This window comes from Vigna umbellata, chromosome 10 (genome assembly GCF_029865625.1).
Source record: "Vigna umbellata cultivar VRB3 chromosome 10, Vumbellata_1.0, whole genome shotgun sequence".
In the NCBI taxonomy this organism is placed as follows: domain Eukaryota; kingdom Viridiplantae; phylum Streptophyta; class Magnoliopsida; order Fabales; family Fabaceae; genus Vigna; species Vigna umbellata.
In genome coordinates, this window is record NC_142174.1 from 11,588,315 (window position 1) to 11,612,002 (window position 23,688).

At 29.4% G+C, this 23,688-nt stretch overlaps 2 protein-coding genes across 2 annotated transcripts; one reads left to right on the plus strand and one right to left on the minus strand.

The window, feature by feature from the left end:
- Nucleotides 1-4,982: 4,982 nt before the first annotated feature.
- LOC124836961 (FAM63A-like protein (DUF544)) lies at nucleotides 4,983-11,708 on the minus strand. The gene is made up of 12 exons (XM_047312231.2): nucleotides 11,330-11,708; nucleotides 9,824-9,942; nucleotides 9,635-9,741; nucleotides 9,455-9,542; nucleotides 7,280-8,342; nucleotides 7,115-7,169; nucleotides 6,915-6,996; nucleotides 6,685-6,765; nucleotides 6,231-6,335; nucleotides 6,092-6,141; nucleotides 5,882-6,002; nucleotides 4,983-5,455 (listed from the first exon to the last, which is right to left on the minus strand). The coding sequence occupies exons 1-12, from the start codon at nucleotides 11,511-11,513 to the stop codon at nucleotides 5,366-5,368; spliced, it is 2,145 nt and encodes a 714-aa protein (XP_047168187.2). The 5' UTR covers nucleotides 11,514-11,708; the 3' UTR covers nucleotides 4,983-5,365.
- A 10,036-nt stretch (nucleotides 11,709-21,744) lies between these two features.
- LOC124836970 (protein STAY-GREEN, chloroplastic-like) lies at nucleotides 21,745-23,672 on the plus strand. Its single transcript, XM_047312244.2, has 4 exons — nucleotides 21,745-22,143; nucleotides 22,239-22,412; nucleotides 22,896-23,063; nucleotides 23,148-23,672. Exons 1-4 carry the CDS (start codon nucleotides 22,015-22,017, stop codon nucleotides 23,484-23,486), a joined length of 810 nt encoding a protein of 269 aa, XP_047168200.2. The 5' UTR covers nucleotides 21,745-22,014; the 3' UTR covers nucleotides 23,487-23,672.
- Nucleotides 23,673-23,688: the final 16 nt, after the last annotated feature.

Sequence of the window (23,688 nt, forward strand, 5' to 3'; positions counted from 1 at the left end):
TATATATATATATATATATATATATATATATATATATATTGTATGATTATACCTGTAATGATGATAATATTTATATGTTATATATTATTTTGGGTGACCTATTTACATTTATTTATAATACGTGACCCTTTAGAGTGTAAATGTCTTAGCTAATTAAGTAAAGGATACATAATAGCTTCATTAATATTACATAATGTTTATGAATTAAATTTGAATAAATTGATGCATGAATCACCTTTAGTCAAATGACTAATGTTAATTTAAAATAAGACATATTTAATATAAGTGAAAATAGTAATAATTGTCACTGTAATTTGTGATGTATTTTTAAACTAACAATCACAATTCTCACGCTATTTAATCCTATCTCTTTTTTCTCGTTTTTTTTTTCAATCCTTACACCCTGACATAAGAAAAAAACAAGTTTGGCAGTTCATAAAAGGCTTACAAAGTATTGCTAAAAGGGTATCCATAATGTCATTCCTATCCAAATTCATTTAAAATTTGAAAATGATGTTTAACGATTAAATTAATTTTTATTGACAAATAAACAATAATAATTCGTGATCATTGCACGCTGTTTCTCTCTTCACAGACCCAACCGTGTGTTTGGTTTGTGGCTAAAGAGGATTGGAAAATATTGAAAAAAGTGAAGGAGACAGAAGTAGAAAAATAAATAATGGTTTGTTTATGCTGAAAGGGACCGAGGGCAACTCATGCTGGAATTGCTCGGAAATGTTTTTCCTCTTTCGATCGGTTTTTCTCACTTTCTTCTTCCTTCCTGACTCTTACTCTCTCAATCTCAAATATGGGGTGACTTGAAAATACTCCGACGCTTAAGTCAGAATTTGTCCTTACAAATCTATCGAAATTTAGTAAAAAAACAGAGAGTTTACCTTCAATCGATTGTTATTTATATGGTTTCAGAGAATATTATCCATTAATTTACCTCTTAATGAGCTCACTTTAACTACTCAACAATGACCGTTATCTCATTAATTACGCATTCATGAACATTCAAACGCGGTCTCCAGCAAACGGCTGGAGAGGCCCCACCGGATAGATTGAACTGTCGTTCCCGCATACTCGGTATCGTCTAAACACGCTCGGTCGGTCAATCCTACTTGGTATTAACATTGTGAAAAGAAAAATGTTCTTTTAATAATTTTCTTACAACTTTTTATAATATAGGTAATAATTTGTGATGGTTGTGTTTTAAATATACAAACTAATAAAATAATGATAAATAATTATTGTGAAAAAATTGATAAAATATCGAGTGGGTACGAAAATATATATACGATTGTAGAGACATAATAAAAAAAAAGCGTTTTTGGAGAAAGTTGTGCAGCTAAATACTTCTTAAGTCATTTTGTCTATGAAGAAGTACTTCCTAATGGAACGTTTAAAGCTGACAATATATCTCACATTTTACGTTTCTCTGTATTGTGTCACCGATAAAAGAAATACTATTTCACTGCAATTAGATAAAGTAACTGTCAAGTGCTTACAACATTAGCCATATCACTTTTAATTCTAGAAGCTACACAAGGCCCTTACATGCCTCTCTTTATTAAACTAATCAAAAAAATATCATAGTAAAATGTATAATTTTTATATATAAACGTTATAACTATTTTATTTAAAATTTTACCCATATTATGTAAGCAAATCTTTAATTTTCAATTAAATGAAAACAACACACACAGGATCTTGAATTTTCATGATACTCACAATTTCCATAATACACAGTAAAAGAGAACTAACCTGGATTCATTGTGCACTTCTTCCTGTCTCTTCCTGTCAAATGTTCTCTCTCCTCTTACTCCTCTTTAATGCCTTCTGGATGATATAGAAGTTGTAGGATGGTTTTCTCTGTCAGTTTCTCTTCTTTCCTGAGAACGTTACGTTCTCTATATCTCTTCAGAAACTTAATGTGTCAACAGAACTAAAACTTTTTCCTCTTTTATGATATTTTAATTAACTTTAATAAAATACCAAAATGCCCTTTTAGAGTGAGAAGAGAGGGATTAATTTTAATAATTCTAAAATAATCCCAATAACTTTAATACCTTATATTCTAATAATCATCACATTAGAATCCTTACATCAAAGTTATACTTTAAATTACATGAACCAATGTAAATTATTAATATAATTTAACATATTAATGTGAATTCATTAGATGACATTTTCTTTTTTTCCAGCTTGCTTATTGAAAAAGAAAAAGAAAATAGTAGAATGTGTCTTTATTGTAAAAATGAAGAAAGGAAATGCATAGATATAGAAATGTACTATAATATAAAATTATACAATATAACCACAGTGGTCACAAAAATGCTTGTTACAGATAAATTTGATTTTAGATGTCCATTTTGCTTTAAGAAAATTGGAGTCTATCAATCATGTTATCTTTTTTATAATAAGGTTGAAATATATATGGAAACAATATTATGAATAATTAGTTTAAAAATAGTTCTTCTCATCTATATATGGAGTATATGATTATTTAATAAAACTGTAAGGAATGTCTTATGGCATACGATACCAGTGTATTTATTAGAAAAAAAAACACTGTAAATTTTGAGTTGAACATCACGTGAGAATAAATTGGATAAATTGTCCTATATGCATAAATGGTGCTACTTCCTAGACTTGTACATTTCTAAATAACATAAATATAAAGTATAACAGTACAAAATAAATTTTGTAATATTTGTTGAGAAATCTTTTTGTATTATATTAATAATTTACTTTTTGTTTTTTCTATTTGATATTTAACTTGTTAAAAAGGAATTTTAAATTTAATTTAATTAAATAAAAGTGATTTTTAGAATGTTTATATTCATTTTAATATTGTGAATTAGTCTATTTATAGTTGACGTAGGATTTTCAACATCTCGTATTAAAGTATATATATTTTGTATGTGAAATTAAAGATTAGAAATGATTTGTCAATTAATAGATTGAATAAATAACAAATTTTGTTATAATAAATTTTAACTCATAATTTTCATAACAATATAAGATTTAAAACAAAAAATCATGGTCTCTTTTGTTTATGACCATTCACTTATACACTCAACAAAGCAGAAACCAAAATATCACACCTACAAATATTTTATAATCATATTCATAAAATATTATCCATAAAAAAAAACATATCTTCTAATTAATCATAAAATAAACATCTTAACAATGCCATGTCAATAATATCTCAATACAAGTTCATTAAAATCATATACAACATAATCGTTTAATATTTTGCACAAATTTAATTATAAAAAAATGTAGTATATCATCACTGGTAGAAGAATATTTATATATACGTCCAAAAAGAGATTTATAGACATCTGTAAATGTCAATATTAATGGTTTAAAAGATAGTGGTGGAGTGATTAAGTTGTTCACCCTTTTTGGGGACTATTCATATAATAAACAGTTGCCTTTGATCTTTATGAAAACTCGGTAAGTTAATCATAATAGTAAAAGTACTTTTCTATTCTTTTTAGAAATGTTTATGAAGAAATATTTAGAGAAAAAAAAAGTTTAAGAGAGAAAGTGAGAATAGTCGCATGAAGGAAGAAAAGAGGGTAATTGACGAGATGAGAGTTGAGAACGTAGTCCCCAAGAAATTAAAAAAAAAAATGGTGGTGAATGAAGAAAGGTAACAGCTGGAGATTGCATCAGCATCACAGCTGTAGTACTGTCGTGTTCTATCATTATTAATTTCCTCGTTAATAACACGATATGTTAATGTGGTCCCCTTTTAAATCTCACCTCAATTAAACACGACAAATTATGTACACAGCACAATTCACAATACACAACAAAAATCAAACTGAAAACCAAACCCCTCATTCTAGTAAGGCATCTTCCATCCATCGCTTTCGTTTCACCTGACCACAATCAAATAACAAAACACTATTTTCACTCATTCCCATTATTCTTTTTTTACAATTCTTTATTATATTTATTATTTCTATTGTTAAGTCATTTTGTTTCTATTAAATTAGGGGACAAGTAGGTTTAATATAGATACAACTCCACAAACACACAAATTTCTTAGGATTGTTGTTGAAATATGTTGAAATTCATGGGACCAACCCACCTATTACAATTTTTAAAAAATGAGAGAGAAAAAAGGATGAAAGAAAACAGAGGGAAAAGAAGGTTTACTAAAATATTCTCCATTGTTTGGAATAGAAGTCAAACATAAGGAAATTATAAAAAATAAAATGTTCTTTTAACAATTTTTTTGACAACCACTTATGTGTTGTAGCTTGTAATTGATCCGTTTCAAATATACAAACCAATAAAATAGTGACATGTGATCCATTGTCAAAAAATTGTTAAAAAATTGTTAAAATATTGGGATCTATAAAAAAATATAGGAAAATATTCTAACAACTTTTTTTGACAACTTTTTTACAACAGCTTATATAGTAACTTGTGATTGGTTCACTTCAAATATGCTTCAAATATACGGACTAATAAAACAATAACACATAATTCATTGTCAAAAAATATTAAAAAAAATTGTTAAAATATCCGGATCCAAAAATATATCTTATGGGCAAAACAGTAAAAGAAATAAATGACATTTATATCATGTTTTTTATTCTTTTTTTTTTTGAGAAAAAATAACTTTCATTTTTACTTTTTTTTTTATCATCCCATTTTCTCTTCATATCCAAAACAAACACAAGGCAGACAACTAACACTTCCTAAAATGAGCCATCAAATCTGATGGGGAACTTGAACATAACCTGATGCTGACATTATAAAAAAATTTATAAAATTTATCAAAAAACGAGCTATACTCAATACCAGCTTTATTGAACGTGAAAACAACGGCTAGCCGTTTTAAAAAAAATCTTGCCAGGAGTTGTTTAAAAGTTGAATTACTAGACGATTTCAATAGTTGTCATTAAAAGGACGAACAAAAGAAAAATGTCACCTAAAATAATAAAAATGAATAATTTTGGTAGAAAAAATAATATCATGCAATTTGATTCTCACTCAATCAAGTTTCTATCTGGCAATATTACATCAAAATATCAATCCTGAATTGTCTCTCACTGGCCTTTAACTCCCTACTTTAGAGTGGTGCACAATCAATCAGCATAAAATGGTTGAGATGGTTAGTCCAGACAATATCAAGTGGCGGCGGTGGGAAGGGATTGAGCGTTGTGGTCACAGTTAAAAAGGACCTAGCACTGTTATACACTATATATACTTCCAATATTTACATAAGTAACTCAACCTATTATCTCATACAAGCTCAATAAGATTGCTGTTATGGAGATACATTATCAGGGTGACACATTTTGAAGTGCATGCTTCTACACAAACTCCCTGAATTTCACATCACTATACATTTTTCTTTGGATTTTCCATCAGGCCTGGGAGATGTAGATGCAGACGAAGCCTGTCTTCCAGTGTTTCTTGCAACCTGCAATTACAGGTAAATTCTTGAAAAAAATTCAACAATCATCTATGCAGGCGTTACTAGTGCAGTCAAACACCAAATCTTTTCCTTACAAGAATCATGCATTTCAATGTAAAGAAATTTAGATTTTCAACAAATTATAGTAGTTATTACAGTAATCAACAATCTTATAGTATATGACACAGACTGAGTAGATGACAGAATAAAAGTAGTAAAACTAAATTCTATAAAAAAAACTATCTGGATTTGCTAATTGATAAAATAAAGATCCCCCTCCCAACAAATTGAAAAGATCCCATCCAATGGCACTCAACGAGACAAGGCAACTGGCAACAGTGTACGTGACATACATACTATATATAAAGAGTGCAGACAACAATATCATTTGCCAAAAACACTTTAAATCAGTTGTAGTAAAGGCATATGTACCTGGGGTCCTGTGACCAATCTAGAGTTACCACTATTGGATGATTGTTGTAAATTATTCTGGCGTGATGGCTGCTGCTCAAATTCCTGCTGTTGCAAGGCTATTGCTAATTGCAGATCAGAACTGTAACAATTGCACACTAGTTAAGACTATAATTTTGAAAAGGAATAATTTACAAGTTTTCATGGCCAACAGAAAATTATGAAAATTACTTGATATCTAAGCCTGCCTGTGTTGCACTATCGATGCTGGCAAGATAATCCTGAAACGAGAAGATGTCCAAATATCTAAGAAAAATTGATTTGCAAAGATTAATATATTCCCCTTTTAAAAGAATATATATATACATACAGCAGTGCTGGTCAGGGCATTGCTTTCATCCCATGTGCTATTTTCATGATTTTCTACCTTGAATTCCTTGAAATTACTGGTCATAAACAATGAATCACCGTTGACCTGAAACATAAGTACATAAACTTTCTGCAATTCAATATTGCTCAACGACAGTAAGGAAATACACAATGGAATAAGATGGAACGGGAAGAACATGCAGATAGTATAATAAAAAAAGAAACTATACAGCACAACATTCTAATAAAGATTCGTGCACACAGAATTTACTACAAGTTTAAAAAAAACTGCCAGCACAACTTGTCCCTAAGTATTGAAGGAGTTCAAATCACAAAGCATATAAACTCAGTTTTCAGGATGTTTAGCTGAGAATATCTACATCTACCAGTGGCAACATAGACGGAAATTTTTAAAATGATACCAACACAAAAGATCATATAACAATACTTTTTACCTCATTCAGTTTTTCCCAGACCAGATCTGGCTGATTAATGTAACCTTGATCAGTGGCTAGAAGATAGAGTTCACCCTCATACTGTGGATAAAGAGAAAATAACTTTAGTATGAAGACTCTGCAAGACACGGCCAACATTTTTTTCTCAATGACAAAAAAGTGCTACTGACTGCACTTGATATCAGTAATCTAAATGTCCAAAGAAATAATATTCCAAGACTTTTACTGACCTTGAACATAGTGCTGAAATGATTGTTACGGAAGAAAACACAGAGCTCACGCTCTTTAAGCCCATCTTGTAAACAGAAAAGACTGCAAAAGAATTAATCATGTATAAAATGTAAAAAGAAAATTTGTCTCAGACAATTACGACGTTATGGAAGACAAAGATAGAACAAGATAATTAGACCAACAAGACAACATCACATACCCATAAAATGTCAACTGGCTGGCATTATTCCTCAAGAAACTTTTGATCAATTCACCTATGACAATTAAAGGACACCTCTCCCATGAGATAAAAACATATAGTTATCTACAAAAATAATACTCTAATGAGGAGCAATCCACTTATTTGATATATAGCACTACTTACCTTGCTCTGGAGTTAGTTCATCCTTAGCTCTAAGATCAGGAGAAGCTAAGGTGCTTTTGTCAGCCTGTTCTGCAAGTACGACCTCACCTTCATAAACAGGTTCACGATTCTCAAAAGTTCTTGTGTCCAACACACATTCCTCTCCCTCGTATATGGGCTCACTCCCATGAACAGTTGAAGTCAAAGCTCCAGAAACATCAGTTTGCTGATAACTGATGCTACATGAGTCTGAGTCTGCATGGCCTGGGGACGACTGCAATGATTTTGTTGCATCAGGTCCATGAGATTCACCTACAACTTCATGATCTATAGTTGCAGGAGTGGACTGGTCATGGATTTTTCCATCTCCAGAAACGTCTGAGACAGAGTATTCTCTGGGAGAAGGAATAATTTCACTCTCATTCTGAACCAATGCATCAAGGTTGTTCTTCTCTATCACATCATTTTGGTCAGAAGATTCTTTGGTTCCCGCATAAGTCGATTGATGAAGGTCCCTTACAGTATCAGTTTTTAAGGATGAATTAGCTGCGTCTCCCAGTGTAGAAGTAGAAGATATCTGTCTGTTGAGGTCTTTGTCAGAAGCAGTGAAGTCGTCAGACACAGAAGGCTCTGAATCATGAAAGTGACTGTTACCAGCACCTGCGCTACTTCCAAGTTTATCTCCAGAATCCATATTTACAACCTGCTCATTACTGATATTTCCTTCCATACTGGCAGAAATTTCTCCTCCGTTAACGTGAACTGTAACAGGATCACTTATTGAAGCTTTAGAATCAGCCTCGGACAGTTTCAAGATTCTCAACAACTCTGCCTCTTCTTCAAGATCACCTTTTCTTGGTATCTGATCAGAAATAGATTGAGAAGAATCTTCAAAAGACCTGGTTTTTGAAAGACTGGGAGAAGGAACTCCAAGCGTAGCAGTTGTTGCAGCCACAAAGTCAACACAATCTTCTTCTGCAACATTTTTATGATGGACATCCATGTTTAGTGTTTCAAGAGAGACAAGCTCTCCCATAAGAGCATTATAGGACTTTGATCCAATTGCATTTGCAGTGTCATAATCCTGGCTCCAATGAACATTTTTATATCAAATGAAAACATAAAATAATAAATAAACCCCACATTGTTTGAGAATAACATGAAGACAACATTTGATAGACATTCAAGACGAGTTGGCCATTTAAAATTTACAGTATACAATTGAACCACACATTTTTCATCATAATCTAAGGCTAGATAAACTTTAAGATGGGGCATATGGAGCCAACTGATACAGCAGCTTCGACAATCACTGAACTCAGACAATTTGCAGACTGAGACATAAATAATATGCATACAAGAGGATGGTTCTGATTAAATCTAAAGACTCCCTAACAGACAGGTGATTGTTGGGGAATAGCTTTTTTTTCCTTATTTTGCCCCCTGAAACCTCTCTCAGGAAGGTAACAAAAAAGTTGAATGTAATAAACAAGCATTTTTCTTCAATTAAATTAAATTCCAACTTGCTGATTGCAAAACAGCAACATCAATACTGAAGCAGCAGAAATACATAACGTATTAATAAAGAATAGGGAAAACCTGCCATTATTATAGCATTTCAAAACTGAGGGTTTGCATCCTCAAAGAAATGAAAGGAATAAAAAAAGGGGAATTGTTACAAGGCCACTGGAATGTACCGAACACAACAATAAAATGTCCTTAATCTAACGTTGAAGAGTTAAAATACATATCTCATTTTACATGCAGCAAGATTATTACAGGCACGGTGGAACTAGGCTAAATGCCAACGACTAGCAAGAAAATGTTCTTCCAGAAGCTCCCAAATTCATTTGGCATCCCAAAGGATTGCAGTTCTATCATAACTACCTTAAAATTATTTTTGATAACCTAATAATATCGCTTGATAAATGTCAACAACTAGCAAGAAAATGTTCTTGCAGAAGATCCCAAATTCATTTGGCATCCCAAAGGATTGCAGTTCTATCATAAATACCTTAAAATTATTTTTGATAACCTAATAATATCACTTAATAAACAGTCACAACAAAATAATAGTTGAACATCCCCCCCCCCCCCTCCCCGCCAAACACGCAAAATGTCCTTGCTTGCAACCAAATTCAAAACAATCATGACAAAATGGAACTAATTAATTTGGATCGAGGGTGAAAAAAATACCTGAGGATCGACAATCCAGCCGTGATACAAAGGGATGTCCAACAGATCAAATATAGCACACTCTCGAGTGAATTCAAAATCAGCAATTCTGCAATTAATGTGTAATTCTTATCAGAACTTCAGAATTGTTAACGGGTGAACATAACTGCAAAAAGAAATGAGCAAAACTGCGAAACTAACCTTCTAAATTTTATATTTACATCAATGCCAGTAGCAAGCCTAGGAAGCAAATCAATTGCATCAGCAATGTTCTGTTGTTGATTTTCAACATAGCCTGCATCTTTGTTCTACAAGATAATAATAAAAGTTGTCAAATAAACTTACATCACAGGAGTAAATGTAACCACTGATAACAAATGCAACTCTTACATTCACATTACTATTTGAATCAATTAATCGTTCAGCGACCAATGAAAGTAATTTCTCCTGTGAGACTTCAGAAATATCTGGACTCAAATTTAAATTGTTTCTTAGCAGAAGAACATTACCTGCAGCATTGCAACATATAAGAGATTAAGTAATAGTTGTGATGCTATAAAGCCAAACAAATGTTGCGAGTAACCCTTCTAAAGAGAACAAATTAAGCATATCATGTAAGGAAACAATCAGTTAATCACATTTTTCAAATTATAGTCCAAGAGTAGAGACCATCAGTTTGTGCAGAATCCTATATCCGTCCAAATAATACAAAAAAAAAAAGGGAAAATATAAAAATGGCAAAGGGTAAATCGTAGGAAAGAGCACAAGAGAGTGAGATGAAAGGCCTAGACTACAAAACAGAAAATGATTGAACAAAACAGAGCAAGATATGAATGGTCACTTTGGCTGGAGACTGTAACAGGTTTGCCAGAAAAGAGCCTCAGGTCAGGGATAACCACAAACTATTGAGTAAACATAACAAACAGGGTGAGCTTCGCTCTCCCTGACTGATGAAAATATTAAACATATCTCCATGCCTATTGGGTGTTTTTAGGTTGGGGAAACCCACTTCAAAAAGTTAAACAACAAATATTGCAAATAAATTTAAGCTATCACAAAATTTTGAGAATTTTTCTTTCCATCCAAAAACAATATCAAGAAATAGCATTGGAAGGTTTAAGAACGCAGCACAGCACCTAACATGGACTAAAAAGCAATAAAAGAATTCAAGAAAAAAGATATGTGTTGAAGCCCGTGTGAGATTATATTCCCGTTTATATTGAAGGCGGGCCTGCACTTTCAATATTTCATTTTAAATTAGTAAATATACATAGATATATAGAGATTCAAAAACATACAAATCTCTTTTCCTTAGAAAGATCATACACGAATGGCAGAATACCTAAGTCTGAGATTGGGAAACACTAACGGTGTTTACTATGTCTACTAAGAAAGAAGTAAGACCCTTGTTGAGTTTACGTGTGTTGTATTTGTTTGTGATATGCTATCAGGTATAATAAAAAGATAATCTCGGATATTGTAAAAATTGGCATCTATCGACAAATCACTTGCTCTGGTAAATCTCCGAGAGGAAAGAAAAATACAAGCCAGATAACAGGATGACCACGACCTAATAACGAACATGAAGGGAGACGGTGGTGCGGTGTGGTGTGAAAAGAAACATCAAGAAATAACCAAAAACCATCAAGATTAACACGTGAGGGTAAATAATTCGAAAAAGAAAAAATGATTCCTGCCATCAATTTAAAGAATCAAGAAGTAACATAAATAAGATAAAGACAATAAATAGAGGAAGGAATTGACAGTAAGAGGCAATCATGAAGAAAGGAGAAACATAAAAGAGGGAATTCCATATGCGAAACGCAATTCAATTCAATTTGGTTGAGGAAAGGCAATAGAGAAATGAAGAAACCCTAGGATGAGAAATGCACTGACAGATAGCGAGGAGCGGGCACGGTCCATTGTCGTTTTGGAGAACGATCGGAGTGGTGCGTCCGAGAAACTGAATCGTTTTGGTTTTGTGAATGCAGTCTTTGACTGAGTGCGGCGGAGGATGGTCCTCTTCACGATCTTCGTCTCTGAGTTGTTGTTGGTCCGTAGGCGAAGACGGCGATGCCATTTCGATCGTTCCGGATTTGCTGCGAACCCACACAACGCCACAATTACTTTATGAAAAACAAATATGTCAATGGAGTAGCAGTACTAAAGCTTCTTTCATTGATTGCTCCACCCTATTGTCAAACCCCCCACATTACTTCGCATTTTATTTCTTTCCTTTTCCAAATCTTTTTCTTTCTTTTTTTTCCCCTAACTAACTTTCTGTCAAAATTAACACCCCCTGCACTCCTTCTATAAAATTAATATTTCCTAAAATATTTCAAATAATTTATTTCACTCACTTCTAATTTATAATTTATAATTTATTATATATTTAAATTATTTTCATTCTTACCTATTATTACTTATTATACTATTTTTAATATTTTTGAGTTATTTTGTAATTTATTATAAATTGAAATAAGATGCTTCAATGTACGTGAATACCAAAATCATGAAAAGAGTTACGCTGTGGTGTTGGGCCTCCCGTTTAACGATGACTTCAGATAACAAAGCCCATCATGGATCCAAAAGCCAATGAATTGCTACTTACACCGTACAGTTTACAATATCTTTTTATCTATGTTTTTTCCAAAAAATAATTTTCAAAAAGTTGTTTATAAATAAACTCAGAAAATACTTTTCGAAAGTTTAGTTTTATAATAAAAAAAAATGAAATAGTAATAGTCTTTCAGGGACAACCTTTGCATTATTTGAGATATCACGTAAGTGATGTTGTAGTCACAAAAGCCTTGAAACTTGGTTGTTCTTGTTGTTTTTGTAATTTTTTTCTTCTTTCTTGCCCTATAAAGCAACTTCACCATAAAAGATACAGTTACAGGAGAAAAATAAAAGATGAAAGAGAATGAGGAATTAAGAAAGAAAGTCAATTTTTTATTTATTAAAACTAGATTTTTATAAAATAGATATGAAATGGGTCGTCGGAACACAATATAACAAGGACATTATTTGTATTCCTACATCTTCTTTAAAAAGCTTATAATTTTTTTTTCTTTTGAAAAACGAAGAAAGTGAAAATTCAGCCAATATACAACAATTTTTAAAGACAAGTTTGTTTGTCTCAGGTTTTCCTTCTAAAAATTGGTTTACCATTTTCTTTCTTGAATTTTAAAAAATAGCATTCAAAATTTTCAAACAAATTAAAAATTAAAAATTAATTTTAAAATATATTTTTTAGTGTGTGTGTGTGTGTTGAGCTTGGTCGTGGGCTTGTTTACTGTAATACTGTACAGGGTATTTCTTCCTGCAACCCCCTTCTTGTTTTAGACATGGCATCTCGTAACAGTGCATCACTTCTTCTTGTTTCTTTCTTTCTTTCTGCATGTAGCAAGAGCATATCAACTAAAGACCTTATTCATCTTAGCAATAAAGAAAAGGTATGAGTCGTTTAATAACTTTCGTAGTAGTTTCTCCTATAGGGTTCTAGCAAGAGTGCAGTGGTCATGGTTGAAATTTGGTATTAATCACCGAATTAACTATAATACAAAATTCGAAAGTTTGAAGTTGGTTAATGAATTGAATAGTTTGGTATGCATAACTAGATATGGAAGATTATATCGGATTAGTCAATTTAATTTGTAGAAGTTTGTATCAAATTTGGTATGTTTTCTGTAAAAAGAGGGGTGATTTATTTAATTTCCAAAATTGTTTATTGTGTTTCAAAAAATAATTTCCGAAAGTAATAGATAGTAGGAAGAAAATGATGGGGTGTAGGAAGTAATTGCCAAACCAAAAATAAGCATTGGTAGGCTCTCTTCTCCACTCTCACTTGCTTTGCGGTGCCTTTTATAGAGCAGAATGTGACCGATGTATCAAAACGTCTCCATGTTTTCTTTTTTTTTAGGTCTACGATATTAACACCATTTTTTCGCTTTTTACTGTTGACTATATTTTCTAAATTTTCTATTATATTTTTCACTTTTAGGATGATAAAAAGAAATCCACAATTACGGATATTTACTAATAAAATTTGCAATAGATATTAAATGTATATTTTGTATGAATAGTAGATATGTGTATTTTATTATTTGCTTGTTAACGGAGCATTGAGTTAAATTTAGATGACAAAGTTATTTATATTCATATTCGCGAAAATTTGTTAATAAAATTTGTTACGTAGCAAGTGGATATTTTATATAGTTATTCACAAATAATAGATAATGGATAATTTAATATTTATTTATAATACCTGCACCACTTATAAAGAATTAAAATTAAAATTTAATTTATATTTTATTGGATTAAATTTAATTAAAATTAAAACTTAATTTAATTTAATATATATTTTATATTTTTATAATTTTATTTAAATTTTATTTTTAAAATTTATAAATTATTTTATTTTTAAATATTTATGGATATTCTTATCCACATGTTTCAAAAAATCCTTATATATTTTTTAATTAAGTATTCACCAAATACTAAATCAAATCAAATTTCCTAATAGGGATAAATATTCTTTCTATTCAATCTAACCCATTGTCATTTTTATTTGGGTTAAATATGTTTTTAGTTCCTAAACTATTATTGACCGTTTCTGGTTTTCGTCCCTCTTTCAAAGTAAGGTACAATTTAGTCCCCAATCTTTAAAAAACGTTCGTTTTAGTCGAAAAAACGAACGTTTTGAGGACTAAAACGAGGACTAAAAACAAAATTTTGAGGACTAAAACGAACGTTTTTCTAAAGAATGAAGACCAAATTGTACCTTACTTTGGAAGAGGGACGAAAACCAGAAACGACCAATAGTTTAGGGACTAAAAACATATTTAACCCTTTTTATTTCTATTCAATCTAATGAATCTAATCCATTGCCATTTTTATTGTGTATGTTGACCCGACCCAAAAATAGATATAATATATTTAATTATCTAATTATCTATAAGAACCACAGGGAATAATCTTAGAAACAGAGAAAGGTTGATAAATCAAAAGAGAATCACAGTGCAATCCTATGAGTTCACTTGATCTTTATGAGGGTATGCATTTTTTTATATTTAAAAATTGGATATTTTAATCCCTACACATATTACTTTTTAAGTTTTAAAATTCCTAGCAAACCAGTTTTACTTTAAGTTTATTATTTAAAGTCACAGAAACTAAAAATAAAAACAATATATATAAAAAATACACAACAATTTTCTTTTATAAATAATAATATTTTGATAACACTTTTTTCACAATATTTTAAAATCATGTAATGTGATTGATTCAAAATTATTTTAAATCAATAATAATAATTATAAATATTAATATAGATCAATCACAAAATTATTGATGTTAAAATATTATCAAAATATATTTTTTTTTATACAGAAAAAACGTATTCCAATAAATAAACCGTACAAACACTCTAAATAAAATGTGTCGGAATCTGACGCCTGTGGCCAAGAGTGACGAAGGACGAAGGCCACGTGAATCAGGGTGACCACACTCAGCGTCGGTCTTGTTGTTTTCCTTTCGTCTAGGTGTAAGTAGTAATTTTATAAAAATAAACATACAATAAAAATTACAACAATTATGCATTTTAAAAATTAAAAAAATCAATATATATGCATATAAAGTTTGTTTTTAATTAAATTTTTTTAAAATAATAGTAATCAAAGTTTAAATTTCCTACAATAAATTTATCTCTTTTAAATTTTTCGTGAAAATTTTAAAACAATATTCCCTAGATATTTGACATTGTGAATTGTCAATACACATATTTATCACGTTTCAATCCGAAATAGTTTTGCGAATCTTTTTTTGTATTTATTTAAAGTTGTCGTTTCATTATTTATATTGTAATAACGTTTTCATGACTATCCTTTTAGGATAATGGAAAATAATTTAAATGACAAGTATTTGTATGAAAAAGTGATTTGAATTATAATATATGTTTTGTTATCCTTAAATAAGTTAGTTTTAATATAAACTTGATCAAATACATTGATGATTTATACACATTAATGCAAACTTGTTTCCAATGATATGATATGAAAGAAGAGCGCAAATTTATAATTGAGTATTTTTATAAGTCCTTCGCTTACATGAGAAAAGTTAAAAAAATGCCGACATCTTATCTTTAAGAGATATCAATTTATTTCTGACTTAATAATGTGCCGATACTTTCAAAATGAAAATATAAAATGGTTGCTATGTTAAAATTAAATACATCTCTTCCCTGGGATTCTATTTATTTTTGTTATTTCTCTTGATTTATTATTTTATTTGAGTTTATACAATGTTAAGTATAATAATCATATTAGAATGTAGTAGGAAGAGTAGGGATAGCAAAACAATCTGCGCCCGCGAATATCCGCGAATAAAATTTGCGACGGATAATTGATACTCGTGGATATTTACTATCCGCAACTCGCGGGTAGCGGATATTTTAATACCCGCTTATAATGGGTCGGATGCGGGTATTATACTATCCGTACCTGCGGATATCCGCTACCCGCAAAAATTAAAAATAAAAATTTAATTTATATTTTATTAAGTTAAATTTAATTAAAATTAACATTAATTTATACTTTACAAAATTAAATTTAATTAAAATTGAATTTAAATTTATATTTAATTTATATTATATTATATTTTATATATTTTTTGTAATTCTATTTAAATTATTTTAATAATTTATTAAAATATATTTTTTTAAGATATTTGCGGGTATCCACAGGTATCTGTGGATTTTAAAATACCTGTGAATATTTTTTAAGCGGATATTCGTACGGGTAGTGAGTGAATTTTTTTTTTTGTCAGGTCGGGTTGCGGGTAGACACTATCCGTGCCCGACCCGACCCGTTGTCATCCTAAGTGGTTTTCATTAGAAAATAATAAGCACCTTAAAATCCGCAGTCCAATGTATATATTTTCTAATTTGAATTTCCACTTCAAAATAACTTAAATACAGATATAAAGTTATATATGTGAAATGAAAAATTATTTTTATTAAAATTTATGATATATTTTGATAATTAAACTTTAAAAATTAATAAATATAATTCTTTTAATTTAATTACGTTAATTTTTTTACATCACAAATACATATAATACTAATAACATTTCAGTATTTAAGTTGTTTATAAAAATATATTTAACTATTTTAAAAATATTTAAAAAGTCTAACAAAATAGTTATATTCTCTTATAAATTTTTATAGTTTGATTTTATCACGATAATCTAAATGAATTTTAAATCTCTATTTACCATTATCAAGTATTACATTGTTTGAATTTTTTAAATTAAATATTAATGTAAAAGTCAAATTAACTATGCAATAAAAATTAATATCATTTTGATAATGATAACTAAAATTTTATATTTTATATTTTTTATACTTATAATATTATATTAAAATTTATAGACACATAAAATTTAGTTATAATATTTATTTTTTCATATAAAAATACATAATGATTCACGCTTAAGAATGACAAATAATACTATGGTATTATTTAAATATGTTTCGTTTTAATGAAATTTGTTTGCATTGATTAGGTATGAATAATATCAAACTTTTTTAAATTTATGGATATGAATACTATTAATTTTTTAAAATTAGGCATAGAATGGAAAGTGTAAATATATATATTCTTATGTATCGTTGTCAACTTCGTATATGTTCTAATATCTATCTTTTCTTATTTTAAATTATTAAAATATTCATAATTCATCAAGTGGCTTAAAATATTTATAATTTATTAAGCAATTTAAAATATTAATAATTTACTAACATATTAGATGAAGTATATTATAACTGATAACTAAAGTTTTCAATTTCACCTATTGTTCATATTTTTTTATTAAGAGAGTTTTATAAAACTCTTGGATTATTAAATTTCAAATATCTTATTTTTACGTAATTTACAGATTCAACAAGTAATTATTATTTTATAATCAAGTATGCAGTATTTTTTTTGTAATAACGACCCTTATATATAGTATTACCAAATTAAAAAAATGGTTAGAAGAAAAATTCTTATTTGACAAGATTTACTTCTATACTTCAGAATTTCATTTGACAAAAAAATTGATACATTAGAAAAATCTTCTCAGTATTCCAATAATAATGGTTGATTGTTCTTGTATCTTCCAGAATGAAAAAAAAAAAAAATCTCTCTGAGAGTTCCTTTTCGAATCTGAAAAAAATATTCAAATTCTTCAATAACTAAAAAGTATGCATGTATAAATTTATTTATTTTCCAAATTTACTATTTACATAAAAATAAATAAATTAAATAATTATTTTATCATTCTTACAAATTCTTTATATTTAACTGTTTTTTTAACTTTATTGTTTTTTAAATTAATCAAATTTTAATTATAAAATTACATGCAAAATAAATAAAAACCATCTAAATAAAATTAAAAAAAATAATTATATTTAATTTCATAATAATAATATCATAAAAAAAATAACACATGTTCATAAAAAATGAAAATAATCAAACTCGGCATTGAAATCAAACCTTAAAATACAAATTAAAAAAATGTAAATCTTGGAAGCCAAATTTTAATAAGAATTCACTTGTTTTTAAATATATAAACTTAAAGATATATCTTTAGACCTTCCAAAGAATACGACGAGAGGGTGAGGAAGGCCATGTGAACTCCAGATCAGGGGGAACGGATATTTTTTTTGTTTGTTTGTTTTCCTGTGTCTTTGTTTCAGGAAAATAATTCTACAAAAGTAAAATTCAATAAAAATATATAAAAATTTAAGCATTTTTAAAATTAAAAAGCTAAAAATATTTATGAATGTCTTTCATTAACTAAAAAAAATGATCAAAGTTTAAAGTTCATACAATATATTTATATTTTTCAAGTTTCGGTTATCAAAAGAAAAACAACAATTATTTCTCAATAAATATTTCATTGTCCTGTGAAGTTAGGTTTGAGGATTAGTTATTTCTTTCTTAATATATCGTTGTCTTATGAATTTAGGTTTGTTGATTAATTATTTCTTAATTAATATCTCGTTGTCCTACGAATTTAGGTTAATGAAAATGTAGTAGCTCTAACAAAAAATATGAAATGGTTTTATCCAATTGCAAATTATACAATGGTAGAACAAATTAACATAAAATTGTTACAATAATACAAGTGTACCTAGAAACAACTTAAATCATGCTTGCTGAAAGCACGTGATATACAAGACAAGAAGTCCTACATAGTATAAAATTGAACCACAATTTCACTGACCAAATTTGTCTGTTTTTTCTTTTTTAAATCAAGACAAGATGCTGAACATATGGTACTTTTTTTAATAGATGGTACTTGTTTTGAAATACAATGCTCCAATTGGTCATACACATTACGATCAAGGATAAAGATAAGGAAGACGTTATAAAAATCATGAACATCGTTTGGTAAAAAATACGACGTACTGGGACTTTATTTTCAATTAAATAAATAATGATTTTAAAATGGTATAGACTATAGTATCAATATTTAAGTAAATAATAATTATATTTATTAAAAAGGTTTAGCTGGTAATTTAGTCAGTGTTATAATATTTATTAAAAGAATTCAGTATACATAATATCTTCCATTAAATTTTTCTTAACACGATTTCAAATTTGCAATGTATCAATATCTGACACTTTACAATTTTTTTATATTATTTTTCTCCTTTTACTTTTTACCACTTTCCTTCTCCCGTTTGTACCTCCATTTACCTCGTATCATATCTCACAACCTTCCAAACACAAGGTTGGTCTACCTAAAGTTTAAAATGAAAAAGTCTCAAATTGATGATTTTAATTTGTACTTTAATATAAATACAACGCTTCTTTTCCTCAAATTTCTCACTATAGTCGCTTTACTTGACATTACAAAGGGAGATGGTGAGAGAGATAAATAAAAATGGAGAGATGTGAATGAAGAGAAAAAAAATCATAATTTCAAAATAGAAATTACTTAAATTTTAACGTTTGATACATTTTAAATAATGTTAACATCAAATTAACTGGAGATGAAGTATTTTTCTAAAAAATAAATTTGTAAAATAAAAAATAAAAACCAAAATTAATATTAAGAATTAAATAGTGATACTTCATCTATCACGAAAAGTTCGGTCTGTCGAACAGTCGAATCATAAATAAAATTAATAAAAAGAAAAATAATCATATTAATCTTAATTTTGGTCATTAATCAAATTTGAAGATGAGAATGATCATTGTGTATGATGTATATATCCACGAAATTTGGATGTCATTATTTAAAAAATCTTGTATGTATAGGATTCTATGTAGAAGTAGAATAAAAAATGAGCTTTACTTCCTTTGCACAATTCTTTTGATGAACTGTGCATTAAGTATATTTTTTAGTTGAATACCATAATTTAATTTTTTTCATTAATTACCTGTTATATTATTTTATTATCTTGTTTATCTAAAAGATATGAAATTTTATGACTAATATAAAATAAAATTGTAGATATTGTAAAACGATCAACTAATATTTTTTATTTTAATTAAAAATATGTTCAAGAAAACAATATTAGATTCTTTATTATATCATCACACTTATGTGATGTGAGTGATATAACCTGTTATCTAATATATTTTTAACGAAAATAATATAAGTTATTCAGTGTATTAAATTATAATATTACTTCATATTAGGCTCAAAATTTATCTAAATGCGCAAAGACAAACAAGAGAGATGATAGAATAAAATAAAAGTCTTTTTACTCAATTAAAAAATAAAACCATTTAAAGTGAATAAAAAGAAAAGAGAATATTTATTATTTTTATTTATTTCATGTTATTTTTTTCTTTGGTATTTATAAACTCTCGTTAACATTTTATACATTTTTCATAGCTATAACTATGGTATTGTGTATTAGTTCTAAATAATTAATATTTTAAACCAATAAAAAGTATATTTTGAAGTAAATATATTATAATATATATTAACCTATATGTATACATGTGAATGCACGTGTGTGTGTGTGTATATATATATATATATATATATATATATATATATATATATATATATATATATATAATGAATAATTAACAAATCTACTTAAATTTAAATTAATTTCTTCATAGAAGTTTTGTTCAATACTTAAATGAGAAGAAAAAAAATAAATTGGGAAAAAGAAAATGATATTGTATAGAGTTGGTGAATTTCATTATCTCCACCAGCTACTCCAAATAATTTATACTTATTTTTATAAAATAAAAGAAAATTTTATATAAGCATAAAATAAAAAGAACTTTTATATATGCATAAAATAAAAAGAAATTTTTATTTGCCTATTCTATGTAATACATAATACGAGCTACATATATGAGTTTGTAATAGAGTGTTGACACTTAAGATAATATGATAATTTTTAAAGATAAGATGAAAACTTCAGATACTCACTCATGAATTACAATATTTCTAATGAATTTGATCATAGTCACTTTTACTATCCCTATCACACCTTCCCATATTTTTCCATATTAAACAATCGTATACGATGTAACTTATATTAATCAATTTGTCACTAAATTAACCTATCTTTAAAAAATAAAATAAAGTTCTAATCCTACTAGAAAAAAAGTACCTATTATTTCAAAACATCTATAACGTATAAGTCGAATTATTAAATTAATAAAAAAGCTTGTAATTTATGAAAAAACAATAGAATTTATTACCTATACAACTATCTAATCAGAACGTGACAGTACTAGTGATCATTACTAAATTATTCATAAGCCATTATCAAGAAAATCAGCACACTATCGTGAATCTTCAAGATATGCTGCGACAACCTTTTACTGAAGTCATACGCAGAACAGCATAGTTTTTGCTTTAAGAGGGAATATTTCCACGACCACGAATTATATGATTACTAACGCTTTCGGATGAAGATCTTAAAAGAAGACAGTAGTAGCTGCCATTTTTGAAAGTCCTAAAAAGAAATATCAGTAATAATACATAACACGTAACAGTAACCGATAAGAGCACAACTTATAACGTGTGAGAAAAAGAATCCTAATAAACTATTATTATTATTATTATTATTATTTTTACAAAAATAATAATAAAAGATTTTTAATCAGTTCGTTGAGAGAAAGAAAAATAAATCTAAAGTCAGGTATTTTATATACCCGAAAAAAATTAGGTGTACCCCCAATTAGAAAAAGCATGAAAGTGGGTAGCGCAAACCTTCGAATCGTGTCCAAACGAGGAAGAGCAACCACTACATGCCAAAGTACCGAAAAAAAAAAACACATATAAGCTACGACTTAAAGCAACCGCAATCTTATGAGCAAAAGTCACACGCATCAGTGGTTTACTACACGCATCTCTCAAACGCTTCCACCTATAGCAATAATCGCGTTTTCATTGTTCAAGCTCACAAGCAAAGGAGAAAGTAGATTCTGAAGCAAAGGAACATAGAATTCCCACTCAGTTAGTGCTTAAAAATTAAATTTTTATCCTTTCTGCCTCACTCACTAAACAACCTACTGTTTCTTCTTTGAATTTGAATCCTCCGAGATCACTGGAACAACATGGGTACTCTCACTACTCTTCATCTTCTCCCTTCCAAGCTTAATAACCCTTCGCTTCCTCCACGCCACGGTATTTCTGTCTCGCCCTACGGAACACCGCACCGCAAGAAGAACAAAGCAATGGTTCCTGTACGACTTTTTTTTTTTAGGGTTTTTTATTTTTTGGTTTTTTTGATACTGTTGTTGTTGGTTTTGTCTGATGGGGTTGTTTGGAATTGGAACAGATGGCTAGGTTGTTTGGGCCTGCCATATTTGAAGCCTCGAAGCTGAAGGTTTTGTTCTTGGGGGTGGATGAAAATAAACACCCGGGAAATCTTCCTAGGACTTATACGCTAACCCATAGCGATATAACCGCTAAGCTCACCCTGGCAATCTCTCAAACCATAAATAACTCTCAGGTATTCTTTTGATCTCACAGTTCTGTTGTGTCTTACTATTCTTTTGAAATTGCTGTTACGTAAATATTAGTTGAGAAGAGGATGCAGAAGTTGTCTCGAAACAGAGGAAATCAGGGTTTTCTTGCTGTTAAGAGATCGTTTTTTGGGGAGGAAGGGTGGGAAATCATGATAGATGTTAACACGTGAATTATACTGTTGAACGAAGTAAAATATTGGATGGATGCTTGGTTCGATTCATCGAATTTATTCTCAGTTGTTTGAAAAAAAAATGATTTTTTCTTATAAAGGGGGAATAGGAATGGGTAGTTCAACACTCCAAAGTCCAATTCATCCTGATATGAAAGAGATATTTGAAAGGTGTTTTTGAATTACAGTTTGAATGTAGTAAATGGTACTAAAATTGTATCTGAATTTTTAGTGTAGGAAAGGTAGTTTAGAGTGTTAAAACGAAGGGGTGATGATGACTTTTGGAATGAATTGCAGTTGCAGGGATGGTACAACAGATTGCAAAGGGACGAAGTGGTGGCGCAGTGGAAGAAGGTGAAGGGAAGGATGTCCCTGCACGTTCACTGCCACATCAGTGGAGGTCATTTTCTGTTGGACATGTTAGCGAGGTTAAGATACTTCATCTTCTGCAAGGAGCTACCAGTGGTAAGCTAGTTTTGCAGGCATGAAATTGAAGGGTCAATGAACGAAAATTGAACGTAACATTATGCAATTGCGTGTGTTAATCAGGTGTTGAAGGCAGTGGTTCACGGCGATGGTGATCTTTTCAACAACTACCCGGAATTGCAAGAGGCCTTGGTTTGGGTATATTTTCACTCCAACATTCCAGAATTCAACAAGGTGGAATGCTGGGGCCCATTGAGGGATGCATACGGTGGGGCCCCGGAAGAGATGGCGGAGGAAGAAAGTGTTGGAAGCAAGGAGGGGTTAGCGATTCCTCAGCCATGCCAAGAAGAATGCGAGTGTTGCTTTCCCCCAATGACGTTGAACCCAATTCAGTGGTCTAAAGAAGTTCCCAATCGCCATTACGAACCTTGTGATGGGATTGAGCCACAACAAAATCTATAAACAAACAAAAGCTTCATGTCACAGTTACAGGGTTTCTGCCAAAATTAGCATCACGTTTCCCTGTATAGAAAATTAGGATAAATTGAACCATTCAAATATCCTTTCAATGTAAATAAGGACACTCGTGTTTGCAATTTTTTATTTTACTTTCTTTTTCTTCTGCAGAAAATTAATTTGGTTCGTGTATCACGTGTCTATGTGC

Excerpts from the sequence above, each read along its gene's own strand:
- LOC124836961 (XM_047312231.2), bottom strand. The coding sequence starts at position 11,513 with ATGGCATCGCCGTCTTCGCCTACGGACCAACAACAACTCAGAGACGAA. Across the intron at positions 9,943-11,329 it reads GTGCCCGCTCCTCGCTATCT|GTAATGTTCTTCTGCTAAGA; the intron begins GTCAGTGCATTT and ends GCAATGCTGCAG. Across the intron at positions 9,742-9,823 it reads ATTCAAATAGTAATGTGAAT|AACAAAGATGCAGGCTATGT; the intron begins GTAAGAGTTGCA and ends ATTATCTTGTAG.
- LOC124836970 (XM_047312244.2), top strand. The coding sequence starts at position 22,015 with ATGGGTACTCTCACTACTCTTCATCTTCTCCCTTCCAAGCTTAATAAC. Across the intron at positions 22,144-22,238 it reads AGAACAAAGCAATGGTTCCT|ATGGCTAGGTTGTTTGGGCC; the intron begins GTACGACTTTTT and ends GAATTGGAACAG. Across the intron at positions 23,064-23,147 it reads TCTGCAAGGAGCTACCAGTG|GTGTTGAAGGCAGTGGTTCA; the intron begins GTAAGCTAGTTT and ends TGTGTTAATCAG.